The 10,562-nt window shown below is 42.9% G+C and overlaps 1 protein-coding gene across 3 annotated transcripts in view; it reads right to left on the reverse strand.

Moving 5' to 3' along the window:
* Positions 1–10,562, reverse strand: part of ICE2 (interactor of little elongation complex ELL subunit 2) — a 66,087-nt gene that overhangs the window by 28,016 nt on the left and 27,509 nt on the right. For all 3 annotated transcript variants that reach the window (XM_025199462.1, XM_006020036.3, XM_006020037.3), the window contains 2 exons: positions 6,219–6,403; positions 4,781–5,750 (listed from right to left, as the gene is read on the reverse strand). In XM_025199462.1, coding sequence (XP_025055247.1) covers positions 4,781–5,750; positions 6,219–6,403 — 1,155 coding nt within the window. The remainder of the gene's footprint in view (positions 1–4,780; positions 5,751–6,218; positions 6,404–10,562) is intronic.

The following is a 10,562-nucleotide window of genomic DNA, read 5'->3' on the forward strand; positions in this document are numbered from 1 at the left end:
TCCAAGTTTGCTGATGACACTAAGATGTGGGGCAAGGTGGACACATTTGAAGGGAGGGAGAGGCTGCAAATAGATTTAGACAGACTACAAAAGTGGGCAGATGAGAATAGGATGGGGTTCAACGTAGACAAATGCAACGTAGACAAATTATTGACTCCAAGATGAACATGAGCCGCCAATGCCAGACCGCAGCCAGCAAGGCCAGCCATACCTTGTCATGCATCCAAAGGTGCATCTCAAGCCGGTCCAGAGAGGTGATACTTCGCCTCTGTGTGACTTTGGTCAGGCCGTAGTTGGAGTACTGCGTCCAGTACTGGGCGCTGCACTTCAAAAGGGATGTGCCCAGCCTGGAGAGGGTTCAGAGGAGGGCCACCCGCCTGGTGAGAGGGCAGCAGGACAGGCCCTATGAGGAGAGACTGAAGGACCTGAACCAGTTCAGCCTCAGAAAGAGGAGGCTGAGGGGGGACCTGGTGGCTGCCTACAAGCTCATCAAGGGGGGTCAACAGCAAATAGGCACAGCTCTTGTCTCCCCAACACCACCTGGGGTGATGAGGAACAATGGTAATAAGCTGATAGAGAATAGGTTTAGGTTGGAGATCAGAAGGCAATATTTTACAGTTAGGGTGGCCAAAATCTGGAACCAACTTCCCAGGGAAGTGGTCCTCACCCCTACCTTGGGCATATTCAAGAGGAGGTTGGACGATCACCTGTCTGGGGTCTTGTGAACCCAGCATTCATTCCTGCCTATGGCAGGGGGTCAGGCTAGATGATCTGTTCAGGTCCCTCCTGACCCCAGCTACTATGATACTATGAAGATGATCCCCCACTAATTAGATTCTATATATGGAAAAATTACACATTTGATATAATTGTCCAGGTATAAAATCTAATCATTGGACGTTTTTGTCTTGAATTTGTCAACCTCAAACTGCTACAGCAGAGAAAACATATCTGGAGGGTCAGGTAGCACCATTTGCCCTCTGTCCCCACCAACTTCTTCCTTCTGCAGCCCCTTCTCTCCTCCGTACTGTTGGACCCTGCCCTCCCTGAGCACAGGGAAGTGAGGAACAAATCTGAAAAAAATGACCTTGAAATAAAAATAGCTGTAGCAATTTGCATATAGTACCCATAAACTTAGTTCATCCAGAATTGATGCATTTTGCCTTTTCTGAAACTGATGCAAATTTTAATATAGGTACTCCATAAACACACTTTTGAGCAGCATTTCTGTACCTACTTAGAGTACAAAATATGCATGTTATTAGTTCAAAGGAACTAAGTTTATGATTTACCATATAGTTCATTGGGCTGGGCCCCAGCAGAGTCAACAGCATTTCAAGCCATGATGGCTCCACAGCTCAGCACTGCTCAGTATGTGCGTGTACTCCCGATAACCCCAAGAAAGGATCCATGTGCTAATTAGCCCCCTCACTCAAGATGGCTGGAATTGGATGTTCTTGTCATGAGTCCTAGAATCCTCCAAAAAAAGATGGGGCAACCTGGTCCAGCTCCACCTCATGGAGGGTGGGGCCACACTAATCATGTGTGACAGCCTGAGAGAGGGGGTGACAGAGGAATGCCAGATTTTGGGAATGTTTGGGGCCCCATTAGGTGATGTTTGCCAGACATTTAAGGTTGGTGAAAAATCAGGAATAATTGGAAATGTGAAAGAAAAGCACAGTTCAGCTGTGGGAGTGAAGAAGTCAAAATGTATGCAATGTAGCGACTTACCATGACTTGGAAAAACGTGTCGATGCTGAGGGAGAGTACCCAATGGGCACTACAATATGTCTTATTCACATGGGTTGCACTAACCCAGGGAAAGGTAATTATTTGAGCCTATGGGCCACATAGGGAGTTTGGTGAGCTGTGGCAGGGCAGGTTAACACCCCCTGTCACACAGCAGCTCACCAAAATTCCTTAAGTGGCCCCACCCTGTCCACCTGGCCCCGCGACCTGCCCATGCGGATCCTGTTTGGTACCCATGCAGACCCCAGGATTGTGGGGCAGTGATGGCATAAGGCCAGGACCTGGGGCTAGAGCTGCAATTTGCTTCCTGCATGTCCCTGCCTGCAGAGCCAGTGCCCATTGCAGGATCATGCAGGCTATGGATCTGCTCTGTGCTCACCTGGGGTGGGGCCAAGGCTGGGATTTGGGGAAGTGGCATTTGGGACTGGGCAGGCAGGGCCAGGATCACAGGGCAGTGACAGAGTGGGGTTGGGGTCCCACGATCCCAAGTGTGGCCCTGCCCACCCGTTCCAGTACTAGATGCTGCTCCCCTGGATCCCAGCTGTGGTCCCATTCTGGCTGAGTGTGGAATGGAGCCATGATTCCCTGCCCACAACAGGTGCTGGTTCTGTGTGCAGAGGTGTGCAGGGAGCGGATCACAGTTCTGCCGAGCCTCGGCCCAAATGATCCCCGCAGTTACAGCACGCTCTGATTTCTCTCTCTCCTCCCCATCTGAACAGTCCCTGAAGCTGTAGCACACCACCTCTCTCTTCCCCCGCTTCCCATCCTCGAACCATCCCTGCAGCTACAGCTGATCCACAATGTCTGGCCCCTTCTGCAGCTTACACCAGCTCCTGCCCCATGTGCTGCAAGCAGCATTTGGGGAGGCGGGGGGAAGAAGGTGTGTGGCAGCATCAGCTGGGGACACTGCTGGAAAGTTCCCAGTGGGGATTGGGGTGACTGCCCAGGACTGCAGCAAACGCACTGATGCAGCAGCATCAGCTGCAGACCCAGGCAGGCACCCCAATCCCCACCAAGAACCTGCCCAGCCATATCCAAAACTGAAGCCAGCACCCACCTGGTGCTGCTTCCAGCGTGCAGGGTGGGAGATGGTATAAGCTGTGGAAGGGACCAGGACATGTCCAACATGACCCAGCAGTCAGAACTGTTGGTTCCCCAGGGCCAGATCCCATAACTTGGTGGCTTCCCTGGGCTAGATGCAATCAGTTGGCTGGTCAGATCTGGCCCACAGGCCATATTTTGCCCACTCCTGCACTAACCTATCCTTGTGATAGGTTCCCATCAGCATGTTGGCCACATATGGACCATGTGTTTTACAGTCATGCTCGTGCTGGCTGCATTTAGTCAGCTTCATAGTTGGTTTCCATTACTGAGCACATGCTGCTTTTAGCAGCAGTTCAAAGATAGGAATATATTTAATGCAGTTTCCTTGTATGCAAATGTAAAATGACAAGGGGCTTCCCCCTCTCCATGCTGATTGGGGGAAAAAATCCTGTCTTATATTCGAGTAAATAAGGTATATTAAATAAAAAACAAGGCAACAAACTTTGAAGTCTTTGTCTCTGTTTAACTACACATTTTACCCAGATTTCAGTCCCTATACTATTGCCAACACTACTGAGCCAAACTAACTTTCATTTAGTCCATCACACTACCTTTTGAGAGCTACAGTAACTCCTTTCTATTTTAGTAAGGCTCAAAATCAACCCCTAAAAAGACTGGCTCAAAGGCCACAGGCCATCATGCCTACTCTCTGAATAGACCAGGAGTAACTAACACTATCCTTCAATTATATCCAATACAAAAAGAACAGACTCTTCCTAATTAGCAAAACAAGTAGCTCCGGCTAGAAAATTCCCACCAAGATGTTTTCATTTAAAATGCTCATTCTTTAGGACCAAGATGTTTCACAGAAACGTATCTGCAGGGATCCTGGTTTTCTCTGATAAAAAAACCCAAAACATCCAAATCTTCAGATGTATAAAAAAAAAGAATCAAAAATCCACATTTTCCCATGATTAAAATGAAACACCACTATCTATATAGTGATCAACATTAAATCCAGCTGATCAACATTAAATCCAGTAACATCTGCCCAGGAGTCAGATCTGAGAAACCTGTGGAAGAGAGCCAAGCAAAAAGCCCCAGCCTGAACCGGGCTCTCAGAAGTTCTAAATGACCCTGCCAAAGAGCTGAGTGTCCTGCTGCTGAAGCTACGAGGCTCTTGGCTCAGCTGTGGTTCTTGGGGAATTCTTGCTCCTACTGACTACAGCAATAATAAGCCTAGAGACCATGGGAGCCAGGACTAAATGAGTATAATTTCTTTTCAAGATTTTAAAGCAAAATATTTCAGGTCCTTCAAATCAACTAATCTCTTATGTGCTGTTCCTTAGCATTTCTAAACTTAACACATCTCATTCCAAATTGGAAAGGATTTTTCAGGATTCTGAGATTACAAATTGAAATTCTGTGGGAAAACAGCTAAGCAGAAAACAAGGCATTTGTACCTATTTTGCTTTAAACATAAGACTACAAATAGAAAAATCAGATGACTGATTTTCAATTATGTAAAAGAGAACTGAGCCCTTGTTTATTTAACATAGTTATAAAAAACCCAAACAATTAATTTTTATGAAGATAAATAATGCAGACTTTTACTGGACCCAAATTTATAATACCCAATACTTAGAGTCCCAAGTCTCCTTTGTGGCCTGATGCATAAAGAAAAAACATCTTGGCCCAAAAGGTTGGGCAGTGAATTGTTTGTTTTCCCAATAGTAAAATAAAAACCAACTGATATTTCTTGTATATTTTCCCCACAAGTATCAATAATGCTACAAGCATTTTCTATGCAACACATGCAACTAGACAGATTTTCACTTTTTCCTCACATATAAAAGATCCCCTCCCAAACATTAACACTTTGGTTCCTCCTAGTGTTTTCAACAGAGCCAAATTCAATTGCTGTGGCTGCCTTTTCTTAAAATTTTTGCTCCTTACTTCCAAGCCGACTTCCCAACCAGATTCTTACCCTTCCGAGCTCCCTGAAAATGTGAAGTCCACGTAAGCTTAGGCAAGCTGCCTGCATTTGCAGTAGTGCTCTGCTCAGACTCCATGCTGGAGAATACAAATGGTTTCAAAGGTGGTGGTATGTGGTTTGCTGTAGGATTAGAACTTTTATCAATGCTGACTGGCAGCTGCTCCTGAGCTTTTGGAGAAGGAGGCTTGAGAAGTTCAGTTTGCATTTTTAAAATCTGTCCAACGGGATCAAATTCTTTAGACAGCTTTTTTGAAGGTTTCTTGGGGGTGTTTTTCCCCAGATCCTGGGACTCTGAAGAAATAGCAATGCTTGTTGGTGGAAGCTGCATGGGAGAAGATGATTTGGGCCTATCTGCTACAGGATTTGGATTAGAACAGAGCACAGCTGCTTTGCAATAACCAAGATTTTTACTTTCCACATCAATAATCAAACGTTCTTCATCCGAGTCGCTACCACACAAACAAACAAGTGTTTCATTTGCTTCTGCAGATTCAGATTCTCTCTTGAAAGTATCAGGTTTAGCCAAGGAATTTAATTTTGTATCACTGTCCACTACTTCTTCTGTGGTTACACCATGTTGCTCATTATGCAACTCAATTTTATCCAAATCTAAGCCTTTATATAAGGTACTGTTTTCAGAATCTGAGCAGGTGGTGTCACATGCTGGAAGCTGTGCCTCATTAGGATTCTGTAAATTGCCACATTCTGAAAATTCCTGCTCATAAATTTTGCTTCTTCCCACTTCAGCAAACTTGCTTACCAACTGCTTCTCCATTTTCAGCTTTTCTGACAGAATTTTTCCTGGATCAACTGGTTTACTATGAGGACTTTCTGCTTTGGATGTCTTCAAGGGCTTAGATGTTGCTCCAAAAGTTTCCAGTTCTGTAAAATCATTGTCAAAGTTCAGATCGATTTGGTTCGAAATTTGAAAGTTTCTAGCCTCACAAGTATCAGAAGACATCTTCAAATGGAAGAGAAAAAAATTCATCAGTAGTAAAATATATAAATCACAAAATAAAGCAGAGTGCTAAATCCAACAAGAGAGATGCACAAAATGTTTTTCCATCTAGGCATTATTTAAACATGTGAAAAAAAATTGTATGCATCATTTTTAATTATGAATTTGCTGCGAGATATCTCTTCAGTTATTTATTGTGAAATCTCTCTTTAAGCATCAGAGCCTTCTAAAAACTAGGAAGGGTAAAAAATATAGTGTAACAAAGTCACTTGTGTAAATAAATCAAAGAAAATAAGCCTTAGTGATGAGACTACAGTATGGCAGAAGCATTTAAAGAAACTAGGTCCCTGTTTAAATCAAGTCCAGAAAACAGTAACTGGGGGAAAAAACTAGGTTTTCTATTATTACCACAGATCATGTACATCTAGGAAAGTAAGCTAACATATGCTTATAACAGATGAAGCTACATACATTCCACTGAAACATGTTTTCCTCAACCGGCTTATCCATCAACACCATGGACATTGGAGCGTATGATTTTTTGGACACCAGAAAGTTCAGAGTAATTTCATGAAACATTTGGTTCTTCTCTCTCATCGTCATCTCTTTTTTTGGAAGAGGCGAGTCAACGTAAACCACTTTGACTGGTTTGCCACCTATTACAAATGAAAGAGTAAATAGCCAATACAATGAAAAAAGATTATTAGATAATATTATTATTATACATGTTCCCTCACCTCCACATGTGTTCAAAACCATTTTGTAGCTGCAACAGAAATGATTACATCAGCCTTTTCTATCAGTAGCCTATGAGGAAAATCCATCTAACAATAGTCAAAGTTATGATGGTCCCATTGCAGCAATACACAACATTAACAGTTTATCTCAGTTTCACATACCACTCAAATGCAGGTCTAAACAGTGAATTTGCAAAATTAGCATCTTGGGGTTCTATGTTCACAATAGCTTACATATCAAACTTAATTAGTTTGCATTAAAAACAAAGATTTCCCGTCAACACTGGCTCCAAGAAGTGAAACTAGGCTCAGAGGCTAGTTTGGCTCTTTACATTTCATGTCTCATTGCCATAAGAGGAAATTTTGCAACTTAAATTATATCCACAGCTATGTTTGGTTGTGCTGCCCCATTGTCTTCTGTGTGACAACTGTTAGCCTTAATAGGTTTGCATTTGTGGGGCTGACATTATTTAGACATGCCCTTCCCATTTTATAGAAAAGTCAGTGAAACGCAACGAATGCATAATCCAACTATACTACTTTTACAGAGTAAGTTTTGGTAAAACTGAATTTTAAACAGAAAAGTGCATTTGGAAATTTCATTCCCATGCAGACAAATACTCCAACATACTATGAGACCTATATAAGTCAAAGTATTAATTTATAATTCTGAAGACTAAAACAAATTATCAACTAGGTATGAATTAAAATATATAACATATAACAATAGATAATTATGTTACATATGTAAATACTTGAAATTTGCAGGTATTTTTAATCACTCCCTCTCAATTTCCTTTTGCCAACTCCTTCCTTTGTTCGAAAATCTCAAGGTTAGCCATTGGTACTGGATTGTGAAGTACTTCAGCAATCTCAAGACAATATTGCTACAAACTTAGGGAAAATATACAACAACAACAACAAGGTAACTGATATATTAAAAACAAATAAGGAAACCTATATAGATGCTCTAATCAGGGTGCTTCTGCCCCCCAAAAATTGTGTTGATGATTTGATCAGTTTAGGCTAAACTATACTTTTTACCCCTACTAGCAGGAGTTTGTTTCACCATTATGCAGTATTTACTTCATATTATTAAAATAAATCTAGCTTCTTCAATTCCAGGAAATTCTTGCTAATGCATTTTGTGAAAACCACAGTGTTTTTCTAAAGCTTAAAAGGACTTCTTTCTTATTACAAAAATCAATTCTCTGATACCATTCCTGTCATACTATATTTCATAACCGCTGTAAAGGACACATTTATACTTACTTCTCAAAGAGAGGAGCTCACAATTTTAAAAAGCAGAAGGGCATTTCATCACAAAGATGTTATTCAGAATACTGTGGGTCCAAACTCAATGTTAATTGCAATATCTCTAGAGACTGTTACTATTCTCAGTAATGAGGTGGAACATGGTCTAGAAAACTATTAGATGACTTTGCTATCAGTTTCTCTCCTTGACAATAAAGGACAAACCATTGCAAGTGTTTTTAAAAGTTTACTTTTTGTGATAACTGCAGTAAAATTAGACATTTTTCTTCTAATAATTAGCTTCATGGCCTATTTCCAGATTATTGTAGCAAGCAGACTATTTTTCCTCACAAATTTATGAGCTGTATTAATAAGAACCTAACTACATCAATACAACTCATTTTTTAAATTTAAAAAGAGTAATATTTGAGCAGAAATGACATAACTGCATATTAAATAGCTATTTATTCATGAGGCATCAAAATAAAAAAAGCTGAATTTTCATGTTTTGGGGGGGTTTTTTAGGTACATGAAAGAAAAACTCAGAATATGCAGATTAGGTACCACATTAACAAAGTTAATATAAGGCAACAGTCAGGCCCTGGTGGAAGTGGTTGCCACCTCACAGCCAGCATCAGTACAGTTAGAGTTAATAGGTGCTCTATAACTAAAATTCTGCTGTTGGTGTATGGCCTAGTGGCTGCACTGGACCACAGGAGTAAAAAACCACTTTGGTCAGAAAGGTCTGACCAGAGATCGGTTAAACATTCAAACTGTTATTTGTATTTATTTTGTTTTATTATTATTATTATTATTATTTTTTTTTTTTTTTACAGAATTAGCTCTGTTGTATAATAGCTACATTTTTACAGAAACCTACCTAATATAGATAAAATACTCTGAATGATGATAGGAAGTCTAAATATTCTGAATGGTGATGGGAGATCACACTACTTTTTTAAACTCAATTTCTGCTTGTGGTATCTCTGGGTATATCAAGGAATCCCCAACAAGGTTGTCACTTTTGAAAATGATCAAACACGTTGAAAACAAAAACAAAGAAAATCTAAGTAAAAAAATTTGTAAAGCCTTAGTACAGGGGTGGTCAATTATTTTGGCTAGGGGGCCACTTAATTTTGGTGAGCTGCTGAGGGCTGCAAGAGTAGCTCCGCCCCTTGACAGGTCCCCTGCCCCTGGTTGCCATCTTAGGACCAGAAGTCCTGCCCTTAACCCCTGACCTTTGCCACCAGAAAGTCCCTCCCCTTGCCCCCAAAATTACTCCTGTTGGGAGGGGGGAGGAGGGGGTTGCTATCTTGGAACCAGAAAAAAACCCAAATCACATACTAAAAGTCAAACATCTATTATACTTTAATTTTATTTAAGGATTGTCAAACGATTAAAACTTTTTATCATGATTAGCTGCGTGATTAAAAAAAAAATAGTCACAATTAATCGTACATCTGGCTTGAGGCTGCCCCTGCAGCACTCCATAGGGGGCCATGCCGTGCTCACTCCCACTGGGGAAGCCTGAGCCGGGCTCCTGCAGGCACCCCAACCAGGCACTGCTCTGCAACCCCTGCCTCTAATGGCAGATCCTACTCCTGATCTTGGCCCTACTGTGGTGTGCTGCCCCAGGCGAGCAGCTTCAGCTGGGTGGCTCCTACCTACTGCACATGGCTCTGACTTGAGCAAATTAAGCCAGTGTGTGGGGCTCCTGGTCACCTTCCCAGAAGCTGGAGCCGGAGCCCTGTGCACTGGGGCAGGAGCCCAGCTGAAGCTGCTTGCCTGGAGCAGCACAGTGCGGCACAGCAGAGGCAAGATAAGGAACAGGAGCTGCCACTGGAGGTGGGGAAACAGAGCAGCACCTGGCTGGGCCACAGGTATTGGTGGGAGTGAGGCATTGGCTGCCCCAGTACAAGTGGGTGGAGCTCGCCCCAGTGTGGACCTCTGCAGGGGCAGCGCAGACCCTGCTGCCCAGGTGTGCTCTGCTGCGTGTGCCCCCTGCCCCACCTCACCCACAGCAGGCTCCTAGGACCTAGCTCCCAGGCAACCCCCAACTGCGCGCACACACACCCCGCAGAGGGCAGAGGCATGTGATCCCAGCTTTGCCCACCCCTCCCACTCCTGAACACTGCTCCCCACCTGCCCACAGCCCCAAAGGGAGTTTTGGTGAGCTGTTGCAGTGGAGGGGTGCCCATTACAACTCGTCAAAACTCCCCATGTGGCCCTCAGGCCCAAATCATTGCTCACCCCTAATCTAAGTGGAATCTTCTTGATTTGTTTTTAATTTGCTCAAGCATCCTATATTTTTTGTTGGTATTAGAAAAGCTAACTGAAAAGTCTTGAAAGATGCTTCTGAACAACCTAGTAATTTTCCATGAGGGGAAGCAACAAAAAAAGGGCTTTTGCTAGTCTCTCTCTTTTTCTGCTTGCTTGTTTTTGTTTTCCATTTATCCTTTTCTTTGCTTTATTTTACAATCCTAGCTCTGAACAACAAAAGTAAAAACTCTCGTTGCATTTCTTGGAGTTTACCATCTGAATCTAGACTGCAGACTTGGCCTGCATGCAGAAGTTAATTTCTACCAAAATAAGTTTCTGTTAGAAAAACAGCCTGGGAGCTGGACTGTATAGATATTCCTCCAGCCCCATGACTGAAGAATTCCACAGGCAAGCTCTCCAACTAGGGAGCAACGGAGGGCTGATCCCTGGGCCACCCCTGCGCTGAGGGAAATCCCAATAATTGAATGGCAATTTAAAATCCAGAAGGGCAGGAGCTGAACATGAGGAGGCGGCTTTCCCTAGCCTGGCTCCCTGTGGCAGGGGG

The sequence above is a fragment of the Alligator sinensis genome, unplaced genomic scaffold (genome assembly GCF_000455745.1).
Source record: "Alligator sinensis unplaced genomic scaffold, ASM45574v1 scaffold458_1, whole genome shotgun sequence".
Taxonomy (NCBI): Eukaryota; Metazoa; Chordata; order Crocodylia; family Alligatoridae; genus Alligator; species Alligator sinensis.